Source organism: Drosophila erecta, unplaced genomic scaffold (genome assembly GCF_003286155.1).
Source record: "Drosophila erecta strain 14021-0224.00,06,07 unplaced genomic scaffold, DereRS2 tig00000055-arrow-pilon, whole genome shotgun sequence".
Lineage (NCBI taxonomy): Eukaryota > Metazoa > Arthropoda > Insecta > Diptera > Drosophilidae > Drosophila > Drosophila erecta.
Window position 1 is genome coordinate 4793207 of NW_020825200.1, and position 27109 is coordinate 4820315.

The window sequence follows — 27109 nt, forward strand, 5'->3', positions numbered from 1 at the left end:
ATGAAGTCGTTTGTTCAGTGTAAAGTCCCGTAGGTGTGTGTGAAGGTACTGTTGTTGTGGGTGTCTGAGGACTTTTGGATGGAGTACTCTTTTTCGTTGACCCAGCATGAAGTGTAGATTCTTCAATGGTCATTGGAGATGTGGTAGTCTGTTCTGCCACTTGTCCGCGGGTTGAACCGATCGGAACATTTGTGGTGGTGTCTGAAGTGATTGATGGAACGGTTGTTTCCACAGATACTACAGTGGGAGTAAATGAATCAAATGGCCGAGTGGTTGGAACTTCTCTAGTAGTTTCAGTCGTTTGTTCAGTGTAAAATCGAGTAGTTGTGTGTGAAGGTAACGCTGTGGGTGTCTCAGGACTTTTGGATGGAGTACTCCTCTCCGTTGCCCCAGCAGGAAGTGTAGATACTTCCGGAGGCATTGTGGTTCTGACTTCGCTGGGAGATGTGGTAGTCCGTTCTGCCACTTGCCCACCTGTTGTACCAATCGGAACATTTGTGGTGGTTTCTGGAGTGATTGATGGAACTGTAGTTTCCAAATGTACTGGACTGGGAGTAGATGCTTCAAATGGTCGGATAGTTGGAACTTCTCTAGCAGTTTCAGTCGTTTGTTCAGTGTAAAATCGAGTAGTTGTGTGTGAAGGTAACGCTGTGGGTGTCTCAGGACTTTTGGATGGAGTACTCCTCTCCGTTGCCCCAGCAGGAAGTGTAGATACTTCCGGAGGCATTGTGGTTCTGACTTCGCTGGGAGATGTGGTAGTCCGTTCTGCCACTTGCCCACCTGTTGTACCAATTGGAACATTTTTGGTGGTTTCTGGAGTGATTGGTGGAACAGTAGTTTCAAAATATACTGGACTGGGAGTAGATGCCTCAAATGGCATGATGGTTGGAACTTCTCTAGTAGTTTCAGTCGTTTCTTTTGCGTAAGGTCGAGTGGTTGAGTCTGATCGTAATGTTGTGGGTGTCTCAGAACTTTCCGATGGAGTAGTCCTATCCGTTGACCCTGAAAGAAGTGTAGATACTTCGAGAGACATTGTGGTTCTGACTTCGCTGCGAGATGTGGTAGTCTGTTCTGTCACTTGCCCACCTGTTGTACCAATCGGAACATTTGTGGTGGTTTCTGGAGTGATTGATGGAACTGTAGTTTCCAAATGTACTGGACTGGGAGTAGATGCTTCAAATGGTCGGATAGTTGGAACTTCTCTAGGAGGTGCAGTCGTATTTTCAGTGTCAGATCGAGTAGTTGAGTATGATCGTAATGTTGTGGGTGTCTCAGGACTTTTGGATGGAGTTGTCCTCTCCGTTGACCCAGCAGGAAGTGTAGATGCTTCAATGGCCATTGTGGTTCTGACCTCGATTGGAGATGTGGTAGTCGGTTCTGCCACTTGTCCGCGGGTTGAACCGATCGGAACATTTGTGGTGGTTTCTGGAGTGATTGGTGGAACAGTAGTTTCAAAATATACTGGACTGGGAGTAGATGCCTCAAATGGCCTTATGGTTGGAACTTCACTAGTAGTTTCAGTCGTTTCTTCAGTGTTAATTCGAGGAGTTTTGTCTGAAGCTAAAGTTGTTGTGGGTGTCTCAGTGCTTTTGGATGGAGTACTCCTCTCCGTTGAACCAGCAGGAAGTGTAGATGCTTCAATGGCCATTGTGGTTCTGAACTCGGATGGAGATGTGGAAGTCTGTTCTCTTGTACCTGTTGTACCAATTGGAACATTTTTGGTGGTTTCCGGAGTGATTGGTGGAACAGTAGTTGCCAAAGATACTGGATTGGGAGTAGATGTCTCAAATGGTCGGATAGTTGGAACTTCTCTAGAAGGTACAGTCGTATTTTCAGTGGTAAATCGAGGAGTTGAGTCTGAGGGTAATGTTTTGGCTGTCTCAGAACTTGCAGACGGAGTAGTTCCATCAGTTGATTCTGCAGGAAGTGTAGATTCTTCAAGAGTCAATGTGGTTCTGACTTCGCTGCGAGATGTGGTAGTCCGTTCTGTCACTTGCCCACCTGTTGTACCCATCGGAACATTTGTGGTGGTTTCTGGAGTGATTGATGGAACAGTAGTTTCCAAAGACACTGGAGTACTCCTCTCCGTTGACCCAGCAGGAAGTGTAGATTCGTCATTGGCCATTGTGGTTCTGAACTCGGTTGGAGTTGTGGTAGTCTGTTCTGTCACTTCTCCACGGGTTGAACCAATCGAAACATTTGTGGTGTTGTCTGAAGTGATTGATGGAACAGTCGTTTGCAAAGATACTACAGTGGGAGTAGATGAATCAAATGGCCGGAAGGTTGGAACTTCTTTAGCCGATGAAGTCGTTTGCTCAGAGTAAAGTCCCGTAGGTGTGTGTAAAGGTACTGTTGTTGTGGGTTTCTCAGGACTTTTAAATGGAGTACTCTTTTCCGTTGACCCAGCATGAAGTGTAGATTCTTCAATGGTCATTGGAGATGTGGTAGTCTGCTCTGCCACTTGTCCGCGGGTTGAACCGATCGGAACATTTGTGGTGGTGTCTGAAGTGATTGATGGAACGGTCGTTTCCACAGATACTACAGTGGGAGTAAATGAATCAAATGGCCGGATGGTTTGAACTTCTCTAGTAGTTTCAGTCGTTTGTACAGTGTAAAATCGAGTAGTTGTGTGTGAAGGTAACGTTGTGGGTGTCTCAGGACTTTTAGATGGAGTAGTCCTCTCCGTTGACCCAGCCGGAAGTGTAGATGCTTTAATGGCCATTGTGGTTCTGACCTCGATTGGAGATGTTGTAGGTTGTTCTGTCACTTGACCACGGGTTGAACCAATCGGAATATTTGTGGTGGTGTCTGAAGTGATTGGTGGAACAGTAGTTTCCAAAGATACTGGACTGGGAGTAGATGCCTCAAATGGTCGAATAGTTGGAACTTCTCTAGAAGGTACAGTCGTATTTTCAGTGGTAAATCGAGGAGTTGAGTCTGAGGGTAATGTTTTGGGTGTCTCAGAACTTGCAGACGGAGTAGTTCCATCAGTTGATTCTGCAGGAAGTGTAGATTCTTCAAGAGTCAATGTGGTTCTGACTTCGCTGCGAGATGTGGTAGTACGTTCTGTCACTTGCCCACCTGTTGTACCAATCGGAACATTTGTGGTGGTTTCTGGAGTGATTGATGGAACAGTAGTTTCCAAAGACACTGGAGTACTCCTCTCCGTTGACCCAGCAGGAAGTGTAGATTCGTCAATGGCCATTGTGGTTCTGAACTCGGTTGGAGATGTGGTAGTCTGTTCTGCCACTTCTCCACGGGTTGAACCAATCGAAACATTTGTGGTGTTGTCTGAAGTGATTGATGGAACAGTCGTTTCCAAAGATACTACAGCGGGAGTAGATGAATCAAATGGCCGGATGGTTGGAATTTCTGTAGCTGATGCAGTCGTTTGTTCAGTGTAAAGTCGAGTAGTTGTGTGTGAAGATAACGTTGTTGGGGGTGTCTCAGGACTTTTGGATGGAGTAGTCCTCTCCGTTGCCCCAGCAGGAAGTGTAGATACTTCTGGAGGCATTGTGGTTCTGACTTCGCCGGGAGATGTGGTAGTCCGTTCTGCCACTTGCCCACCTGTTGTACCAATTGGAACATTTTTGGTGGTTTCTAGAGTGATTGGTGGAACAGTAGTTTCAAAATATACTGGACTGGGAGTAGATGCATCAAATGGCCTGATGGTTGGAACTTCTCTAGTAGTTTCAGTCGTTTCTTGTGCGTAAGGTCGAGTGGTTGAGTCTGATCGTAATGTTGTGGGTGTCTCAGAACTTTCAGATGGAGTAGTCCTATCCGTTGACCCTGAAAGAAGTGTAGATACTTCGCTGCGAGATGTGGTAGTCTGTTCTGTCACTTGCCCACCTGTTGTACCAATCGGAACATTTGTGGTGGTTTCTGGAGTCATTGATGGAACAGTAGTTTCCAAAGATACTGGACTGGGAGTAGATGGCTCAAATGGCCTGTTGGTTGGAACTTCTCTAGTAGTTTCAGTCGTTTCTTCAGTGTTAAATCGAGGAGTTTTGTCTGAAGCTAAAGTTGTTGTGGGTGTTTCAGTGCTTTTGGATGGAGTACTCCTCTCCGTTGACCCAGCAGGAAGTGTAGACTCTTCAATGGCCATTGTGGTTCTGAACTCGGTTGGAGATGTGGTAGTCTGTTCTGTCACTTGTTCACGGGTTGAACCGATCGGAACGTTTGTGCTGGTGTCTGAAGTGATTGATGGAACAGTCGTTTCCAAAGATACTACAGCGGGAGTAGATGAATCAAATGGCCGGATGGTTGGAATTTCTGTAGCTGATGCAGTCGTTTGTTCAGTGTAAAGTCGAGTAGTTGTGTGTGAAGATAACGTTGTTGGGGGTGTCTCAGGACTTTTGGATGGAGTACTCCTCTCCGTTGCCCCAGCAGGAAGTGTAGATACTTCCGGAGGCATTGTGGTTCTGACTTCGCTGGGAGATGTGGTAGTCCGTTCTGCCACTTGCCCACCTGTTGTACCAATCGGAACATTTGTGGTGGTTTCTGGAGTCATTGATGGAACAGTAGTTTCCAAAGATACTGGACTGGGAGTAGATGCCTCAAATGGCCTTATGGTTGGAACTTCTCTAGTAGTTTCAGTCGTTTCTTCAGTGTTAAATCGAGGAGTTTTGTCTGAAGCTAAAGTTGTTGTGGGTGTCTCAGTGCTTTTGGATGGAGTACTCCTCTCCGTTGACCCAGCAGGATGTGTAGATTCTTCAATGGCCATTGTGGTTCTGAACTCGGTTGGAGATGTGGTAGTCTGTTTTGTCACTTGTCCACGGGTTGAACCGATCGGAACGTTTGTGCTGGTATCTGAAGTGATTGATGGAACAGTCGTTTCCAAAGATACTACAGAGGGAGTAGATGAATCAAATGGCCGGATGGTTGGAATTTCTGTAGCTGATGCAGTCGTTTGTTCAGTGTAAAGTCGAGTAGTTGTGTGTGAAGATAACGTTGTTGGGGGTGTCTCAGGACTTTTGGATGGAGTAGTCCTCTCCGTTGCCCCAGCAGGAAGTGTAGATACTTCCGGAGGAATTGTGGTTCTGACTTCGCTGGGAGATGTGGTAGTCCGTTCTGCCACTTGCCCACCTGTTGTACCAATTGGAACATTTTTGGTGGTTTCTGGAGTGATTGGTGGAACAGTAGTTTCAAAATATACTGGACTGGGAGTAGATGCCTCAAATGGCCTTATGGTTGGAACTTCACTAGTAGTTTCAGTCGTTTCTTCAGTGTTAAATCGAGGAGTTTTGTCTGAAGCTAAAGTTGTTGTGGGTGTCTCAGTGCTTTTGGATGGAGTACTCCTCTCCGTTGACCCAGCAGGATGTGTAGATTCTTCAATGGCCGTTGTGGTTCTGAACTCGGTTGGAGATGTGGTAGTCTGTTTTGTCACTTGTGCACGGGTTGAACCGATCGGAACGTTTGTGCTGGTATCTGAAGTGATTGATGGAACAGTCGTTTCCAAAGATACTACAGAGGGAGTAGATGAATCAAATGGCCGGATGGTTGGAATTTCTGTAGCTGATGCAGTCGTTTGTTCAGTGTAAAGTCGAGTAGTTGTGTGTGAAGATAACGTTGTTGGGGGTGTCTCAGGACTTTTGGATGGAGTAGTCCTCTCCGTTGCCCCAGCAGGAAGTGTAGATACTTCCGGAGGAATTGTTGTTCTGACTTCGCTGGGAGATGTGGTAGTCCGTTCTGCCACTTGCCCACCTGTTGTACCAATTGGAACATTTTTGGTGGTTTCTGGAGTGATTGGTGGAACAGTAGTTTCAAAATATACTGGACTGGGAGTAGATGCCTCAAATGGCCTTATGGTTGGAACTTCACTAGTAGTTTCAGTCGTTTCTTCAGTGTTAAATCGAGGAGTTTTGTCTGAAGCTAAAGTTGTTGTGGGTGTCTCAGTGCTTTTGGATGGAGTACTCCTCTCCGTTGACCCAGCAGGATGTGTAGATTCTTCAATGGCCATTGTGGTTCTGAACTCGGTTGGAGATGTGGTAGTCTGTTTTGTCACTTGTCCACGGGTTGAACCGATCGGAACGTTTGTGCTGGTATCTGAAGTGATTGATGGAACAGTCGTTTCCAAAGATACTACAGAGGGAGTAGATGAATCAAATGGCCGGATGGTTGGAATTTCTGTAGCTGATGCAGTCGTTTGTTCAGTGTAAAGTCGAGTAGTTGTGTGTGAAGATAACGTTGTTGGGGGTGTCTCAGGACTTTTGGATGGAGTAGTCCTCTCCGTTGCCCCAGCAGGAAGTGTAGATACTTCCGGAGGCATTGTGGTTCTGACTTCGCTGGGAGATGTGGTAGTCCGTTCTGCCACTTGCCCACCTGTTGTACCAATTGGAACATTTTTGGTGGTTTCTGGAGTGATTGGTGGAACAGTAGTTTCAAAATATACTGGACTGGGAGTAGATGCCTCAAATGGCCTTATGGTTGGAACTTCACTAGTAGTTTCAGTCGTTTCTTCAGTGTTAAATCGAGGAGTTTTGTCTGAAGCTAAAGTTGTTGTGGGTGTCTCAGTGCTTTTGGATGGAGTACTCCTCTCCGTTGACCCAGCAGGAAGTGTAGATTCTTCAATGGCCATTGTGGTTCTGAACTCGGTTGGAGATGTGGTAGTCTGTTCTGTCACTTGTCCGCGGGTTGAACCGATCGGAACGTTTGTGCTGGTGTCTGAAGTGATTGATGGAACAGTCGTTTCCAAATATACTACAGAGGGAGTAGATGAATCAAATGGCCGGATGGTTGGAATTTCTGTAGCTGATGCAGTCGTTTGTTCAGTGTAAAGTCGAGTAGTTGTGTGTGAAGATAACGTTGTTGGGGGTGTCTCAGGACTTTTGGATGGAGTACTCCTCTCCGTTGCCCCAGCAGGATGTGTAGATTCTTCAATGGCCATTGTGGTTCTGAACTCGGTTGGAGATGTGGTAGTCTGTTCTGTCACTTGTCCACGGGTTGAACCGATCGGAACGTTTGTGCTGGTGTCTGAAGTGATTGATGGAACAGTCGTTTCCAAAGATACTACAGAGGGAGTAGATCCCTCAAATGGCCTGATGGTTGGAACTTCTCTAGTACTTTCAGTCGTCTCTTTTGCGTAAGGTCGAGTCGTTGAGTCTGATCGTAATGTTGTTGATGTCTCAGAACTTTCAGATGGAGTAGTCCTATCAGTTGACCCTGAAGGAAGTGTAGATACTTCGAGAGACATTGTGGTTCTGACTTCGCTGCGAGATGTGGTAGTCTGTTCTGTCACTTGCCCATCTGTTGTACCAATCGGAACATTTGTTGTGGTTTCTGGAGGGATTGATGGAACAGTAGTTTCCAAAGATACTGGACTGGGTGTAGATGCCTCAAATGGCCGGATGGTTGAGACTTCTCTGCTAGATTCAGTCATTTGTTGTGTTGAAGATAATGTTGTGGGTATCTCAGAACTGTCAGATGGACTAGTTCTATCATTTGACCTTGTAGGAAGTGTCGTCATAGTCGGAGATGTGGTAGTTTGTCCTGGTTGTTTCCCTTGTGCTGTCCCAGTGTGCACAATTGTCATGGATTCGGGGGTTATTGATGCGACAGTAGTTTCTGGATGTGCTGGACCAGAAGTAGATCCTTCGACTGGCCTGATAGTGGGAATTTCACTAGTAGGTTCAGTCTCTGTTTCTGGGTTAGTAGAAAGTTGTTTTGTCGTCTTATAAGACTCGGTTGTACTTGTGTAAGAAACTGTTGTTTCGTTTTCGGCTTCTATATCGGTAAAGCGGGTTCTCATTTCAGTTTGATTTGCCAATTGCATTACAGTGTACTTTACGTTAATAAAGTCCGTTGTCGTTTCTATTGCTTGAGTTGTAGTCTCTATTGTTATTTCTGTCGAAGTGCAGTTTGATTCTGTATTGTTCGTTAAGGTTGCTGGACAAGTACATATAGTAACCCTATGTGCTGATACAACACACTTTACTGCGCCAGCACAGGAAGTGAGGCAGGGGTCGATACATTTACCCGACGATCCACATTGGTGCGCTTCACTGCAATCTTCGTTTGAGGTACAGTTGCCACCTGGCTTAGCTGCTTCAAAATTTCAGGGTTTTGGGATTTTTTTTATATAATATTGGGATATACGAGTGGAGTATTTTGTACATATTTCAAAATAAAAGTGTAGGGTTTAAAAAAATAAAAAAATACGTTAAAATATTTACAAATATATACCAAATATAGGATAGAAAGTGTAGAGCTACAACAATAAGGAAGGTGCACTATATATACAGAAGGGTGTACCTAGGGATATACTTTTGGAGGTGTGGATCTAACTCTCTTGCGTACGACTGCAACTGTAAACAAATATCGGAAGCTTCATAAACTATTTTACGGTTAATCAATTTCAAATTAGGAACGAACGCCTTTACTATTAGTTAGCTACATTTTGGTGTTGGATTGGTATTAATTAGTATTAAATCTTTTTACCGTTTATTTAGGTTCATAGGTTAAATTTTCATAGTACAAATATTCAAGAGGCATTTGATTAATTAATTGATTATTATAACTGTGAGCATGAGCGTGTGTGAATGTTCAGAAGAGTTTTCTTGTAATTGTGTCTTCATGTTATTGGTATTTTTTGTGGCTTCAAACGATCATTCAGATCAATGTTTGGACAACTCTTTTCATTTAAGTGCTTTCGCCCAGTCTCTGTGCTTGTAGCATAAAGCATCTGATCATAAGGTTAAAAAGTCGCTGGACTTGAATTTGGCTTGTAACTAAGCTTTGGGAAGGAAAGTTGACCATATCAATAGGCGAAAGCTTGATACGGCTACAGGCTGTTAATTTCTCAGACCTATGTACACTTCCACAAACATTGCAAGGAAACAGATTGACAAGGCCCAAAGGACTAATCAGGAGTACGCGGCTTTGGTCAATACATTTCGTCGGGCAAATTGGTTTGTGTGCTTTATCGCTGTTATATTTTTTGTAAGGGGACAGACAATAAGACAGAGCTAGCAAAAGGTGAGAGCGTGTGTGAGAAAGAGCAGGAAACAGAGATATTCGAGTCGGAAACATAAGACACTTTCACTCGACAGAGAGCTGAGTGACAGAGAGTACTTTTGGTGCTTTACCTTTTTGACATCCATTCTTGGCATCGGCTATAAATCCAGCTGGGCAGAATTTACATATCGGCTTGTGATCCTCGACAATGCATGGCGAGTTGGGTGCGCATGTGGCAAACTCGCACGGATCGACGCACTTGAGCTTCCGGCAAGCCTGGCTAGCCGGACAACCGGCGTCGCGCAGGCAAATGGATATGGATGGCTGGCAGTCGCGCATACAAATGCAGACTGGCTTGTGATTCTGCACCTCGCAGGACTTGTTCTCGGCACAAATTGCGGCTCGGCCCAGGGGCACGATGCAAGGATTGCGGCACTTGCCATCGGCGCAGGCCATGTTCGAGGCGCAGTCATCGTCTCGATAGCACTCCCGCTTGTCTGGGGCGCACGTTAGTTCTCCGAACTCATTCACTATGAAGCCCGACTTGCAGATACAAACGGGCTGGTGACGTCTCGTCTCGCACTTCTTGTTGCTCTCGCAGATGAAGAGCGGATTGTTGCACGGATCTGTGCATTGACCATACTGGCCGCACTGCAACGTCTCTGGACACTCGGAGTCTGTGGAGCATGGGACCTGCTCCTTGGTCTTTGGGTCTGTGTCCTCGGGCAAGCACTTGGGATCAGACTTGCACTCGATCTCTGGCCGACCGATGTGGCAACTGGGGCAGGAGCAGCGCGGTCGATGCAGTACGGTTTTGCAGAGAGCATTCAAACCACACACGCCACGCATTGTACAAGGATCGCTGCAGTGTCCTTGGAGGCATGATTTTTCACTGGGACAATCCGTATCTGAGTAGCATTGTTCGGTGTCTATAACATTATATCCAGGGCAGGGAAGAACGAGAGAGAGATAGACAGGAGTTGTTTGGTTGTTTAAATGTTAATCGTTGGTGGGTGCATTCAACTATTCGGTGGCATAAACGGTACAGTACGCTACTAAATAGATATATCTTTTTGTGGGTATGAAAACACATAGAAACGAAAGTGCGACATTGAAATCGTCGAGTCAAAGTTTGGACTTGAGCCTGATGGACAAAGTCTATAGTTGATAGTCTGGCGGAAGATTCAGATTCAGGGCTGGTTGGGATATTGCAGTAGAAAGTGTAAACACAAAATTTTGGAAACATGAAGTATAGGTGACTCGCATAAGACTTAAGGCTAAACGTTTCTAAAAACAAAAGGAGAAAACTTAAACGACAAAATATATAAAAAGTATTTTTCAGTTTCTTTTTATTATGGTTGATTTGGGATTGGGCCTTTTTTGCTTAAGTGTTGTGTTTTTTTTTTTTTATGGTGTTTGGGTTGGGTTGTGTGTGTTGCTGTGGGTCGGCTTCTGTGTTCAATTAAGTGTAAGTGGGATTGTTGTGGACTCGATTTTGGGGTTGCGGGTTTTGTGCATGGGGTTTGTTAAAGTAAATGAAAATTTCAGCGGGGATTTATAACGAGTTAAAATAAGGGAACGGTGCGATCAGAAATCATAAGGTAACTAAAAGAAAATAAAACTGAGGAAACTTAAAATTTGAAAAGGGTCTCTTAAGTGGCTAACTTTAGTTGGTGCAGTTAGTTTAGGCAGACAACTATAGCGAAGGCTGATTATTATTTTGTTTGTCTTAATCAAATTGTAGAACTGTGAAGGGAACATCTCACAATAACTAGGGTTGTTTGTATCTATAGGCAGGCCAAAACAATGCTTATCAATAAAATTGGCTGCTTTTAGTTTTTGTCATTGGTAGGTATGAGTTCGACCGAGGTTATCGATCAGCGTACAAGTGAGCGAGTGGGGGTAGCAGTAAAAATCGGGTGAGCATAGTTACAATTCTTGATGATTTACCATTTTGCGAGCGAGCATAGAGCCTGTCACTTTCCCAATTCGCCCAATTAATTTGATGCTGTACTAGAGGCAGGCTTAGTTGACCAATGAATTATCTCGGGATTAATGCGAATTCGAGCTAATATATATTTTGGTTTATTGTTTGTTCAGTTTGAATAATGGCAAAAATTACACGACATCCAACACATGCGCTCTGCCCTCACGAGAGACACGTTATTGGCGATTGGATTTGTGAGTGAGTGATTGATTCATAGGAGAGATATAGAAAGATCTATTGGAAGAGGATGAAGTGTAGGTACAAGTCTGGCAATAGCAAGTTTAGCTTTGTAGAAGAGTGCTTTAGTAAGAACGTGAAAAATCAGTAGTAGTGGAAAATTGATGGGTAAATACAATTTTGAAAAGTTCGTTACAAATATACGTGTCAAACTAAATTTATTCGGGTTATTTATAATTCAGTTTTCAAATTTGGTTTATATTTACAGATTGTATTTGGTGAGGTTAGTTTGATTGGCCACCAAGATGTGACCTATTCGTTTACGAGTATATGTACAGGTATGTACAACTTGCTGTATATACAACTTAATCACTAGTCAAACGTACCAAAATATAATTGAAATGTTAGTTAAATTTAGTTACAATTTATATCAATTCGGGTTGTTGTTTATATAGAGTTTTACCAATAGACGATCTATGCAGAGAGTGGTAGATAGGGAGGAGCTTTCTTAATACGTATTTTAGAAGGAGCTTTTTACATAATAAACGGTTGGTTTAATTTCGGTTATTCAGTAGACTTGCTTTAAGGATGCATTGAAAAGTAGTAGTAGCTGTTGATGTTGCTTTTGTTTTGGTAATCGTTCTGTACACAGTTGTAATGGATCTTAACTTGATAGCTATGTTCCTCAATTGGTTTCAAATTGTTTCAAGCATATGTGAACTATGTGTGAGAATTGTCCCGTCCACAGTTCCCAATCTGAGACTTTGTTCATTTAAGAAATGTGACAAAAGGGTATTAGCAAAAGGAAACGACAGAGCGATAGGAAAACATCATTTCAGGTTCAAAAGGGGTGGACAGAGCGGAATCGGAGAAAGGATGGGATTTTTTTGGGTCAGGAGTTCGTTCATTTTTTTGTTTTCAGTATCAAGGATGTGTTGAGGATTGTTGTCTATATGATAAGCGTGGCATTATGTGTTGTTTTCTTCTTTGTTTTTTTTATTTTTTATATAATTGTTTAGTTCTAAATGGTGTGCCTTCTTTGCACTTTTCCTGATTAACCAGTTTAAATTTTCACTACAAATTTTATAGACTACATATCGCTATCGCGGCATTTGTCATTAGACTAAATGTTTAATTGGGATGAACTAAATCGTTTACTGTTCTGTGCGTTAACTGTTTCCAAGTTTTAATGAATGCCGCATTATTAAGTGCCAATACAGATGGTTATTCAACGCCAATTGTATGGTAACTAGGGAAGGATTTCAATGAGAACTTAGCTTTATGAAAGCCGAATGAAATGAAATGGCAAGCTTTAAGCTTAATGAGAACTAAGATAAATTCTTGATATTTTTTTTAAGGAATGCACTGATTGTGAATGTAATTTTAGTAAGGTAATTTTAACTTTCTTATAACTAAGCTTAATTTTGTTGCGTATTTCTTTAAGTAATGTGTGTTTCAAAAATGAATTGTAGGCACAGATTGGGTAACCGCGATAGCGACAGCAACATTTCACGAATCTCCATATGCGTTGATGGTATTGTAAAGTAAAGTGCTTAAGATCTAGTAAAACTCAAATAAAAATAAAACAAAATTGCAAATAAGAACTGTGCACTGTATATTCATCGGCATGTCTGTTGCTTAAAAAAACAACATAGTTGCCTTTAGGGAGTTGGTTGTGTAGGTGGCTTTTTTGGTTTCTTAGCGTGTTTTTTGTACGTGCTGGGAATGTCGATATTAGACTAATACCTGAAACTTCGCACATGTGTATAAGTTGTTAAGAAAAAACTCAAAATGTATTAGCATTTGTATTTTTAAACACACACTACACTGAAATCAGATTTGTTTGGGCAAATGTTCTAAGCAGCCGCGAGGGCCGATAAATTAGTGGAATTAGCTAATTAGCTGGTTTAAGTTTTTGTGTTTAAACAACTCAAAACTATGTAATTAAACCAAGAATATTATAACAATATAAAGTCAATGTCAATCAGTTACTAACAAACTTCCAGTTATATTGGTAAGGGTAAAAACTTCAACGATATAACGCTTACTGATTACAATAACGATAACTTTTAAAAACGCTGGTTAACTTGATTAGCATTAACGGTACGGTATGGTCTAAAACACTCAAAACCTGAACATAAACTGGGGACTTACCCTGCTGGCAAACGTATTCATAGCCCTGGCGTACACAGCCGCCGACTTCGCATCCTAGGGTACGACAATCCTGCTTCGGCGTGGTCAAGTAACCTTTATTAAAGGGATAATTATTAATCCAACTTAAATAACCTGCGATAACTACAACACTTACATTGCACATAGGCATCACCATTGGGGAAGTCCTCTGGGCAGTAGCATTCGGCTTGATTGTTTTCCAGTACGTGGCAGGCGGCATTTAGCCCGCAAGGATGATCCCGACAGGCATTCACTAGAGGTCCGCCGCAAAGGCATCCCTGGTGGGCATCACCAATGCAGCCATCCATGCAAGCGCATTCATAGCCTCCAGGCACCTCAGTGCACTTGGAGTTCTCACCACAGGGTTTGCTTGAGCATCCTCCTTCCAGCGGTCTGCACTCACTAGTCGGATTGCCAAAGAAGTCCGGCGGACATGAACATTGAGCCTTGCGACCCACCACCCGACACTGAGCATTGGTGCCACAAGCTCCATACTCCAGACAAGGATTGCGGCACTTTCCTTGGTCGCAGCGCTTATTGCTGTCGCAATCGGTGTCCACACGGCACTCGAACTGCACGCACTCCTTACTGGGCTCGCCTTCATATCCATCCGGACAGTAGCACAGCATCCGGTGCTCGGACACAGTGCAAAGAGCATTCCGTCCGCAAGCCTTCTCGTTCGCACAAGGATCGGAGCACTTTCCATTGACACAACTCTGGTCGGCGGCACAATCACCGTTCGACTTGCACCCGGCAATGCAAGCGCCTCTCTCGCAAAGCTGTCCCACCGTACACTGACGCTTGGGTCCGCACTTATTCCGGCACTTTCCTCTGGCACACTGTTGTCCACAGGCGCAATCCTCGGTTCTTGAGCATTTGGCTGCGCAATAGGCTCCGTTTTCGTCGCATTCACAGCCAGGATGGCAGCGTTCCGGCGGGAGTTGGCAGCCAGTCAAACCGTCTCCCATAAAGGCGGCAGGACACTGGCATTGGACTCCATGGTTGACAACAAGACAGTCGGCACACTGGCCACATTGGCCGGGCGTGCGACATGGATTCTGGCACTTCTTGTTCACGCAGGCCTCGTCGGTGGCACAACTCAAATCGGTACGACATCCAGTCTGGCACATTCGGTTTTCACAAATCTGTCCCTGAGCACAGGCCTCATCGGTGTTGCATACGGTTCTACATGTTCCTCTCATGCAACGCTCATCCGCCAAGCAGTTCTGATCGTTCCTGCACTTTCCTTGACAGCTGCCAGCATAGCATAGCTGATTCGATTGGCAATCCTCGTTCCTGCCACAAGCAATGCGAGGCACCTTGCAGGCCACATTGGCATTGCCATCAAGACCCTCTGGACATAAGCACTGTTTTCTATGATCGATCGTTTGGCAGAGGGCATTAGTGCCGCAGGCAGTGGGATCTGCACATGGATCCACGCACTGCTGACCCACGCAGGACAGGTCCTGGGGGCAACCCTGATCGGAACGGCATCCAGGTACGCAGTTCAGGCCAAGACAGAGCTCTCCATGGCCGCATTCATTGTCGTGGCGGCAAAGGGGTTTGCAAACTCCCTGCTGACAACGCTCGTTGGTTAAGCAGCCGGCATCGTCGGCGCATAGAGGTCGGCATACCGACTCGAAGCAAGCCAATCCATTTCCACAGTCGCGATTCTCGCGGCATTCCAAGGGAGGAGAACGGACGCAGCCCACCTGGGGTGTGGGATTGGGCACCATACTCTCCAGACAACTGCAGCTAGCACGGTGGTTGGATACCGAACAGGCGGCATTGGGACCACAGGGACTCTCCAGACAAGGGTTTACGCACTTATCGTTGCGACAAGACTCTGAGGCACTGCAGTCATCGTCCACATGGCAGCCATACACGCACTTGTTGTGCAGGCAAACGTGACCCAGGAAGCAATCGTTGTCCACCCGACAGGTCACTAGAGAAGAAAGATTATTATTAGATTGGGTGAATCTGTTTATTGGTGCCCACCCTCATAATATTCTTTTGCGAATTATGATATATGGCTAGACCACTTACGCATACAGCTGCCCTTCAGGCACTTCTCGTTGGAGGCGCACTCCAGATCGTTGTGGCACACAGGCAGGCACATGGAGTCGCGGCAGGTATATCCAGGAGCGCACTCGCCATCGCAAGCCACCGGCACACGCACACACTCCTTCGCAGAGTCGCCGGTGAAGCCCTCCGGGCAATGGCACTGTTTCAGATGATTCTGCATCACGCACTCGGCATTCTGGCCACAGGCCTGCGGTTGAAGGCAGGGATTGAAGCATTGGCCACCTTGACACACTTCGAATGCTCCACATTCGGTGTCCAGAACACAGGCAGCTGTTTGGATGAAGATCATAAATTAATAACTCTTTTTCAAAGGAATAAGTATTTATCCCGGTTGGCGTTACGGTCCCGATTTGTTCGCGGAGTGTAGTCAAATGTGTAAATTGTTGTATTTTTATTTTAGTTTGCAGTTAGTCTTAGTTAAATTATAGCATTTGGTTAAGTTCGTAGGCTTTGAGCCAGTCAAAGGTTGTGTTGCAGTGGTAGTAATGCTATCTAATACAGTCTTTTAAGTATAAATAGGATATTGGAGTTGCTGATCAATTTTTTTTAAATTTAAATATTACCACTTGGGATTGCAGTGGTGAGCCTATCGAACTATTTTATAGATTCATCATTCATTTGTAATTTATTTTTGTTTTAAGAGTAAGCTCCTGTTTAACAGTAAGTACCTAAGTGCTAGTTTTTGAGTAAGTAGTACTAAAAGGTTGTTACAAGGTTGATTAGCCAATTCACGTTGTCTGGTAGTCGGTTTAGGCCCGGTGCTGGGTGGGTGTTAATACTTACGTTTGCAGACGCTATCCGAACAGTATGTGTTGGTCGGACAGTCGCCGGTGACCTGACAGGGAGACGGCAGCGGCTTACAGCCGGCCACCCGGTCGGCGGGTTGGCCATCGTAGCCGCTGCGGCATGCACACTGCGCCACATGGCCCTTCGGAACACATTCCGCATTGGGACCACATTGCAGCTGGGCACAGACATCGCGGCACTTGGCCACCCCATTGGTTTTGGTGCATGCGGCATGCGGGGGACAGTCCTCGTTGGTCTCGCACTCAACAGAGCTGCGACAGCCCTCGTTGTACGGATCACCAACGAGTCCCGGGGGACAGGTGCACTTGTACGACCCCCTCGCGTTTCGGCAACGGGCTCCGGGTCCGCACGGAGCATCCCGGCAAAAATCTATAACATCGCAACGAACCCGCGGGTCTCCAGAGAATCCTGGCTGGCAGTGGCAAACCTGCTGGTGGTGTTCTGTGGTGCAGAGGGCATTCTCTCCGCACGGCTGTCCAATGAGGCAGGCAATCTTGCACATGTGGTTGTCGCAGCTCTTGTCATTAGAGCAGTCATCGTCGCTACTGCACTCGATCTTTCGGCATCCAGACTTGGCGTCCCCGAAGAATCCCTCCTTGCAGAGGCAATCGGGAGCATGGGAACGTGCAACGCACTCTGCATTCCTACCACAGGCAGCGCGACCAAGACACACAGATTCACACTTTGCACGCCCATAGGCATCACTCAGACAGGTTTCGTCTTCGCCACACTCGCTATCGGATCGGCACTCCAGCTCCTTGGTGCAAATGTTATTCAAACAGAACTGGAACTGGGGACAGCTTGAGTTTGACTTGCAGGTTCCCTGACAGACGCCCTGCAAACACAACTGTTCCGAAATACAATCACGATTGGTGCTGCACAACGGACTGCAAATTCCGTGGGAGCATATGCTTCCCTGGGCACATTGTCCGTCCTGCTGGCAATATTGCAGCTGCACACATCCCAGTTTGGCATCTCCGGTACTGCCCGCTTCGCAGGAGCAAACTCCGATGTGATTCTGCACCGAGCAACGTGCCAAAGCTCCACAGGCATTGGGCAGGGAACAGGGATCTATGCACTTCGAATCCAAGCATGCTTTCTCCCCGGAGCAATCGTCATTGTCCGCGCACTCAATGTGTACGCACTCGATTGCGGGATCTCCACGGGAATTCAGAGGACAAGTGCAAATGGCTTGATGGCCCTGTGCCTGGCAGTTAGCATTTAATCCACAAGCATTCTGCCGCTCGCAAGGACTACGGCATCGGGAGTTTTGGCAACTTGCTGATGCAGGACAGTCCGCATCACTCAAACACTCATTAGGATCCCGACAACCGGCTTGCAGGGGATCTCCGATCAATCCCTCCGGGCACTGGCAACTGTAGCTTCCTGGAAGATTGTTGCAAAAAGCTGTGCTGTGGCATGGCTGCGATAGACACTCGTTCATGTCCTCACATATTCCGTTGACTAATTGATATCCTTCGTAACAGGCACATGTCGCCTTGTGATCCTTCACCTGGCAATTGCCCTTTCCGCAACTAGTCAGATCACATGGCTTAATGCATCGGTTGGTTTCCGCATCGCAGGCACGATCTTCAGCACAATCCACATGGTCGATGCACTCCACCTTGAAGCATCCGACTCCAGTGTCGTTGGGGTCTCCCAAAAATCCAGCTGGGCAGCTGCATAGAGCTTCGTGTCCTTCCGACTGGCAATTGGCATTAATGCCGCAAACAGTATGTAGGCAAGGATCCGTGCACTTTCCATGTATACAGGCCAGACTATTGGCACAATCGTCTGGTTTGTGGCATTGCCTGGGCTGCGAGCAACCCGGCTGGGAGTACCCATCGCCGACTGTTCCTTCGGGGCATACACAACGATAGGTTCCCGGAAGGTTCTCGCATCGAGCACTGGCATGGCAGGGCTGTTCCGTGCACTCATCAATATCCGAGCATCCAAAGGGTGTGCCTATAAATCCGGTGGCGCACTTGCACTTTCCTGTCAGACACAATTCGGTGGGTGGGCAATCGGCATCTGAATCACATCCTGGTTGGCACGTCCTGTCCGAATTACAGATTTCTCCGGCCAAACAGTTGTTGCTGGTATAGCACACCTTGCGGCAGACTTGTTGATAGCAACGTTCACCAACTGCACAGGAAGCAGTCTTGGTGCATGGAAGATTGCACTGATTTCCAATGCACATGTGTCCGCTGGGACATTGATTACTGGCTAAGCAGGGAGCTGGAACTCGAACGCATCCCTGTTCTGGTGTGGGGTTGCCCTCGAAACCTTCCGGGCAACTGCACTGGCTATGGTGCTGATCAATGCTGCACAGGGCATTTGGACCACAACTGTTGGCAGACTGGCAGGGATTCAGGCACTTGTTCTCAATGCAAGACTGATCCTGCTTGCACTCCTTGTTGCTGCGACAGCCGATGGTGCAGTGTCCCTCGACACAGGCCAGTCCACTTGCGCACTGACTGTGATCCAGGCAGGCAACCACACAGACATTCTTCAAGCAGCTCTCGCCATCGGAGCAGTCTTGGGTGTTCCGGCAAGCAATACGGCATTGTCCATTGTAGCACAGCGCTCCTCCGCAGTCGACATCTGTGAGACATTTAGATATGGTCCGAGCACATCCATCCTTGGCAGTATCAGAGATAGGCTGGAATCGCAAGGGACAACTGCATACGGGTTTCCTATTGACAACCTTGCACTCAGCATTCGATCCGCAAGCGTTGTCGCAGGGATTTTGGCATATTCCTCCGGCGCAGATGGTGTTCGCTGGGCAGTCGGCGTCTCCACTCGGGCACTGACCATCTGGACGGCAGCCACCCGACTTCGGGTCGCCCACAAAAAGCGGCGGACACTTGCAGACAGGTCCTTCAGGAGTGACCTCGCAAATTGCGGATGGGTGGCAAGTTCCAGCGGCACAGCCGCCTTGTTTGGTGCAGGCCACTTCCGGTAACGGATCTCCCTTAAATCCAGGTGGGCACTGGCAGACGGCCCGATGATCCTCAGCTAAGCAAATGGCATTGTCGCCGCAGGACTCCTCGTCGCACACATCGAAGCATGTGTGTGTCATACGGTTGCACATCTGGCTGGGTGGACAGTCATGGTTGTAAACACAAGGAACACTCTGGCAGCCATTAAATGGATCGTATGGATCTCCGGCGAAAGGTCCAGGTGGACACTGACACTGCGCCTGATGGTTATTGGTGACACAAACGGCTCGGGGTCCACACTTCACCGTATCACACGCTGGACGACAGCCGAGGGTTTGGGTAGATTCATCCTTAATACAGGCCTCCGACTCCTGGCACTCGGCGTGGTTTCTGCAGTGATGTTTTTGGGCCGCCTGGCAGCCGTTCCTATCGTTGGGGTTACCCACGAATCCGTTCAAGCAATCACAGCGTCCCTGGTGCTGACGGGCTACGCAAACCGAGTTGGCTGGGCACGTGAAGGCATCACAAATGGCGACGCACTTAAGGACTCCCAAGACATCCGGTCGACAGGCAGATGCATCAGGGCAATTAGCGTCACTGGTGCAGTCTGGCAGTGAAGGCTTTTCGCAGGAAGAAACCACTGGGTTCCAGACATAGCTCTCGGCGCAGTTGCAAATGGCATGCCCAGCTGGATTAATCTTGCACAGCTCGTTGGGTCCGCAGACGACGTTGGAGCACAGGTTAATGCACTCCTTGATGCCGTGAACGCTGGCCTGACAACCGTATCCCCGATTACAGTCCTGATCCGATTTACATTTATCCTTTTCCTCGGTAACTGTTCTTTCCGGCTGGCAACCCACCTGTAGGTTGCTTGGGTTTCCGAAGAATCCGTCAGAGCATATACATGAAGATCGATGATCCTCGGACACGCAAAGAGCATTGGGTCCACACTGAATCTTGGAGCACGCGTCCACACATTTGCGCAGACCCTTGCCTAACTGGAAGCAGATCTCAGAGTGCAGACAGTCCGCATCATTGCCACACTGACCGCGAATGCTGCAACCCTGAACTTGGTCATGGGGATCTCCAATGTAACCCATGGGGCAAATGCAATTTCCGGCATCGCAGATAGCTCTTGGCCCACACGAAGCTTGGGAGCAGAGGTTTTTGCACTGTCCTTTTTGGCAACTGTAGCCATCAGGACACTCTACTCGTTCGTTGCACTGGCACTTATTCGCATCTTGGCAGAATTTGCTCTCAATGGGTTGACAACTACTGTAGGGATTTCCGGCGTGTCCAGAAAGACACAAGCACTCGAATCCTCCGGCTCTATTTAAACAGGCAGCATTTAGACCACAAGGTTTGTTGACACACTCATCCACATCCTGGCAGCCAATGTAGGGATTACCACTGAAGCCCTGTGGGCAAACACAGGAGATGTGGTTGCCCACAGCACGGCATTCGGCATTGGGTCCACAGCTATTCGGCTGGCATACGTTCTTGCTTTGCGCTCCACAGCCTTCATAGGGATTACCAAATGTTCCCGGGTTACAGGCACATCGGCTCTGACCCAATCCGTACTCGCAGTGTGCGTTCTCTCCACATCCTGGAGAGCACTTGGCCTGCTCGATGGGTGGCATGCAGATCAGGTCAGGATTACCCACAAAGTTCGGCTCGCAGATGCACTTTCCATTGTTCCTATCGCAGGTGGCTCCAATGCCACAGACCACACCCTCGCAGCGCTCCTTGCATCTTCCATTGATGCAGATCTGCCGTTCGCCACAAGGTCTGGCGGCTGAGCACTGATCTGTGCTGCAGCTGCCGCCGGGGAAGGGATTTCCGAGCTGTCCTTGCGGGCACTTACATGTGGGTCCGTCGCTAGTTGGAATGCAGAGAGCTCCATCGCCGCAAATCACGTCCTGACACTGAGACACGCAGTCTCCATTGCCATTTTTGACATATCCCACTCGGCAACGACACCAGCCAGCATGTTGCTCCGTCTCACAGTAGGCATTGGATCCACACAGAAGACTGCTACATGGGCTTACGCAGCTACCTTCCAAGCAGGCTAGATTACTGGCGCAGTCATCGTTGCTGAGGCACTTGCTCTTCGGCGTGCCGCTCTCAAAGATGCAGCCACTCTTGTACGGATCTCCGGTATAATCCTTGGGGCACACGCACTGGTATCCGCCCTTCTTGTTTACACAGTATGCTCCATATGCACAAGGGAGATGGGAGCACTCGTCTTCATCGGTGCATCCCAGCAGTGGATCTCCCTTGAATCCAGCCTCGCACATACATTGTGGAGGATCCGAGGGCGTACACTTAGCATTGATGCCACACGGGAAGCGTTCGCAAGGGCTCTTGCACTTGTTGTTGTCCTGCGGATCCAGGAAATATGGAGGTGGGCAAACACACTCTCCTGGCTGGATGCATTTTTCGTTGCTAGCGCACTCCCTGTCGGCAGCGCATTTCCTTTGTGCGAGGGCACATAGTCCGTTGTAGGCATCTCCTTGGTAACCCTCGGGGCAGTGGCAACTATAGCTTCCTGGCTTGTTTACGCACTGAGCTCCAAAGGCGCACAGTTGAGCGCCCCGTTCTGCGCACTCGTCGACATCTACACAGCTTCCATCCGGTTGGGTTTGGTATCCCTTGGGACATGCACAGTAACTAACACCTCCAGCTATGGAGATGCACTCAGCTCCGCTGGGACAGGCCTGTCCACTGGAGCATCCTGACAGAACACAACTATTTCCAACAAGCTTGTACGGCGACTGACACTGGCACTCCGGCGTATTGCAGATCTCGCACATGATGAAGGGATTTCCGTTATGACCCTGTGGGCAGCGGCACTCGTAGCTACCAGGTAGATTCTTACAGAGAGCATTAAGTCCACAAGCTGGTTTTCCTCTTTGCACCGAGCACTCATCCACGTCCTGGCACTGACCGTTCTCGGGATTTCGTTCATAGCCCTGTCGACAAATGCACACGCTGCTGCCCGTGTATGAGTCTTGGACGCAAGTCTCACCAGTCGCGCAAGGATTGGCATCAGAGCAGCCCACCGTCTTTGAGGTAATGCATCCCTCGCGGTATGGATCTCCACTGGATCCCCCTGGGCACTGGCACAGATAGCCTCCGGCAGTATTCGAACAGATAGCCTTCTCTGCGCAGGGATTTGCGCGACATTCGTCGATGTCACTACAGCCTCCTGCAAGAGCAGAGTTTCCTGTGTATCCTGGAGCACATAGGCACTGAGCCTGTCCATTGGCCAGCATGCACTGAGCATGTGCTCCACAATTGAGGGCTTCGCAGGGATGACGGCAGTCATTGCCAATATTCGGTTCCGGACACAGGCAGCGCTTTGTAGCATCACAGATGGAGTTACCCGGGCAGTCCTCGTTAGCGGAGCAACTGACAATGGGCACACACCTCACACTAGGATCAGGATCGGCAATGGTGTTCCCGGGGCAACGACAGGTGTATCCACCACCTGGTACGTTCACACATTCAGCTCCAGCTCCACACTTGCTGGCTCCTGTGCGGCACTCATCTACATCGACGCATTTGGAGTGCGGATCTCCAGAGAATCCAGGTGGGCAGGCACATGTAAATCCTCCGGCACTGTTCGTACACGTGGCATTCTGACCACAGCTTCCGAAAGGTCCATGCATCGCATCGCACTCATCAATGTCCACACATCCCGCAGCGACATCGCTCGGGTTGTAGGTCCATCCATCCTCGCACACACAGTAGGCTTCATTTTGATCCGGTTTACAGTAGGCATGGGCTCCACACCGCACATCCTCGCAAGGCTGCTTGCACGCCATTCTTGGCGGACTGCCCACATATCCCGCCTCGCATTCACAGCCGTACGACCCGGGCGTATTCAGGCACTGGGCATGGGGACCGCACACCTCAGCGTGGGTGCGACACTCATCGATGTCCACACAACTGGATCCAATGGGTTCGAATCCATCCAAACAGAAGCACTGATTCTCAATGCACTCCGCATTATTGGTACAATCGAAGTTACTGCTGCACAGTATATTGACATCCACCTGTTCGCAGGCCACCTTGGGATCGGGTTTGCCATCATATCCCTGCGGGCACTTGCAATTGTAACCAGGAACAGTATTTTCGCATACCGCATGCTGTCCACAGGGCTTATCCAATGCGGTGCACTCATCGATATCTACACAACCACGGAACGGATCACCAGTATAGTCCGGCTTGCATGTGCAAACGAAGCTGCCAACGGTGTCCGTGCAGATCGCATTCTCCCCACACGGATTATCCTGACACTCGTTGATGTCTACGCGATTTCCAGTTGGTGCAGGGACAGGGGTGATGGTTGATTGGAGAAGGAGCGCGCGTGTTCGTTTGCGGGTTTTGGGGTGAGTTAAATATATTATAATTAATTTAATTAGTATGCAAAACAATACAGAATCGGATGATAGGCGAGGGAGCACAGCGTGAAGTGGGGGAGCGGGATTTGGATCGGGCGGGGTACACAGATATAGAGAAGAGAACGGGAAGATGGGACTACGGGAACACAAAAGGAAGCTGTCTGAAAAGCATGCATCTGCCGGGAAAGCAAATAAGCCAAGCTTGAAGCTTGCAAAACAGCTATGTGTTGGAAAGCAGGGGAGGAAGCAAGAAACAAGGCTGGCAAAAGTAATTCCAGAAACTTGGGGATTTGCCAGCTTTGTGAACTACTAAAATGCATGGGCTCTATAAACAACAGGTTTTATATATATAAAAAAAAAAATAACTTCGAATTATTTAAATTTAAGATCTGTTTTAAAATTCTTTTTCAAAATCGTTAAAGAAATGCGTTTTATCACATCAAAAGTTATATTACCCCTTAAAAATTTTAAGTTTAAATTACATGCATATGTAACATTTAATGTATATTTACATTCTAAATTCCTTTCGTTCAAAGTAATGTTTATAGAGCCCAAGCAAAGGCAAAAAGCAGGCAGGATACTAACTCTCGCAGTGCAAATAGCCTTGTCCTTGGAATCCACTGGGACACAGGCAGCGGTATGAGCCGGGGAAGTTAATGCACTTGGCATTGGTGCCGCACTTGGCCACTCCGTCCGGCTGATTGCACTCATCGATGTCCAGGCAGGCCAGACCGGCGCCCGAGGTCCTTTGATAGGGCGCCACGTCCGTCGCCCCCGGCCCGTAGCCCAATTGTTGGGTGTTCTGCGGCTGAGGCAACTGATCCGCATGCGGATCGTGCTCCAGCACAAAGCCGGAGGGACAGCGGCACTGGAAGCTACCGCCCAGGTTCACGCATTCCGCACCCAAACCGCATGGATTGTTAGTGGCGCATTCATCGACATCTGCCGGCGTTAGGCATTAATTGTTGTATTAATGTTGCATGTTGCGGTGCATTAATGTACGATTATAGTAATAATAATGTGTGTGTAGGTGTTTGTTCGTATGTTGAAGGTGCCGCCAATTCAAGTTCAAATAAACAAAAGTGCAAAAAACAACCAAAATGGAACAATGAGCTAATTTAATTTCCATACTGTGTAGCTAATCTACTTACCCTCGCAACCGTGCATGGGATCACCACTGTAGCCGTCCGGACACAAGCAGCGGAAGCTGCCGTCCGTGTTCAAACAATCCGCGTTCCGGCCGCAGGGCGTCCGTGCGCACTCATCCTGGTCCACGCAACCGGACTCCGAGCGTCCATCGCCGTCGTATCCCGGCGGGCAGTCGCAGCGATAACTGCCCTCGAGATTCGTACATATGGCACCGGGTCCGCAGACATTCGGGTACGAGCACTCGTCCACATCCTGGCATCCCTCCCGATACGGATTGTTGCCCACATAGCCCTCCGGGCAGGTGCATGTGTAATTGCCCGGCGTGTTGGTGCACAGGGCGTTGGGACCGCAGTTCTCCGGATTGCGGCACTCGTCCACATCCGTGCACAGAACCTCGCCGTCACCCTCATATCCATCCTTGCACTTGCAGAGGAAGTGCGCCGGCAGGTTGCAGCACTCGGCGTTCTCCACGCATCGCGCTGCTATCGCGGGATCTTGGCATTCGTCAATGTCTAGGGGGGAAGGAGAACGGAGAGCGGAGCTTTGATTAATCGAATGTGCCACGCAACAAATGACAAGTAATTAAAATCCGAACGCAGGCCATTTATCTCCACCTCCGAGAATACACTGAAGTGAAAGTTTACTCACTAGGGGCTTTAAAACGGAAAGGTTAGGGAAGAAACTTCTAGTATTAAAAAATCTAGTTTCGAAATCTTAAAAATCTATAAAATACGTATTTAAAGGTCACTGATCTATATAATTATTTAGGATATATTTCTACTTCGGATAAAATCTTAAAAAATTCAAATCCTACTGTTCTGGCAATACAAAGATTCAAAATGTATTGCATAGAAATAGTTCTATTGCATCTCCAAGTGTAGTTACCCCCCACCGGTAGTCGGACAGACTCCAATCTCAGCCTCATTCTAAAACTCTACGCATTTTGCCGCTTCAATGCGCTTTGCTCGCTTTGCAGCCGCACTTGGAGTTGGATTCGCTGCTGTAGCTGGAACTGCAGTGGATGCATCCGAGATTTGCATGTTACGCATGACATTTCAGTGTCGTTTCAGCGGCGTGGCAGCCACTGGTTGCAATGTCACAGCACAGGATGCACCAGTTGCATACGCTTTGCATGCCAATTGGCTGTGTGGTCAATGTTAATGGGACGGGCCATTTTCGTTTGGAATTTTCAAGCGGAGTACATCTCTAGTTTGGGGAATTCATAAATTCTTTCTTTTTTTTAAACTCTAATAAAAGGTGTAAGCGCTCCAACACATATTTAAATTATGTGTTATATTTATTTTAATGATGATTTTTAATAATATGTAACGTACATCTCTATAAATATTAAAAAAAAAAAAATTGCAAGGAATAAGTTTCAAGCCATCTCATAATGATAGCATATCCGTTGGCCCCTGCTATAATATTATTCCTTTAGAATAATCTATCTCTAAAACCTTCTTGAATAAGTAGCCATATTGGCATTAAGTTTAATACATTCACAAGAATTCTCGAATTGCATAAACCGGCAGTCGGCAACCCATCTAACCTTTCAGCTTAACCCAGCTCAGCCGCATTCTCTGGGTCTGAATGCGAATCCAAAGCTCAACTCAGCCGGAAGACTGGCTTAGGATGAGCTGGTGATTAAAACTTTCTGCTCCAATAGCGCGCAGCACATTGAGAATTCAATATCGTAGACGGTCGTAGCCAATGGAGCGGCAATTCGGCTGGATGGGATGGTAGAATGGTAGGGAGGGAACTGAACAGGAGGCCCGGCGGAATCATGGGCATGGGCAGCCGCTCCATTGCAATCTGGACCCATTAATCATTGGCCCGGCGAACAGGCAAAAGTTGTACATTTATAGCTAATATGACATAAGTACAAAAGTTGGCAAAAGCCAAAGACAAGGATCCTAGAGTGGGAAAAAGGGAGAAAAAGGGCGAGCGTTGGGCTTATAATTACAAGCAGAACGAGTTGGCCGTTCAGTTATAATTACTAGTTTTTAGCTTATAAATTAAGAGGATCATCACTCGGTTGCGGCGGGGCCGAAACTGGTATTTGCTCTTAACAACCGACTGATATGACAGCATTCCATGTTTGCCCGACATCGCTGCGCTGTGTGTTGCAATTGCAAACTCTGATTACTCAATGTCATCATCCTCGTCGACTCGACTTGGTCCCATGCCACTCTTGGTCTCTTCTAAATGGCAGTCCAAACCAGGAGTTCTCTTCCAGAAGCAGGAAGCATTCTGTGTTCCTCTAAGTTTCAATGTCAGTTTAATTACTTTATGCAATCCGACTGCAAGACGACAGCAGGCCAGGGATCTCGCATCCAGGCATCGGGCCATTGACCAAAGGCTGTCTAATGAACTTAGCACGCCCATTGCATCTCCTGCCAGGAATGATATTCTCACAGCCCGTTAAACCTTGA

General features: G+C 47.4%; 1 protein-coding gene across 1 annotated transcript in view; it reads right to left on the reverse strand.

The window, feature by feature from the left end:
* The window catches only part of LOC6543522, a 113633-nt gene that overhangs the window by 57928 nt on the left and 28596 nt on the right, over positions 1-27109 (reverse strand). Inside the window, exons 6-12 of the mRNA XM_026979451.1 lie at positions 24680-25189; positions 24114-24470; positions 16157-23434; positions 15335-15643; positions 13425-15233; positions 13271-13363; positions 9084-9881 (exon numbers count right to left, since the gene is read on the reverse strand). Of these exons, the coding sequence (XP_026835252.1) occupies positions 9084-9881; positions 13271-13363; positions 13425-15233; positions 15335-15643; positions 16157-23434; positions 24114-24470; positions 24680-25189 (11154 nt within the window). The remainder of the gene's footprint in view (positions 1-9083; positions 9882-13270; positions 13364-13424; positions 15234-15334; positions 15644-16156; positions 23435-24113; positions 24471-24679; positions 25190-27109) is intronic.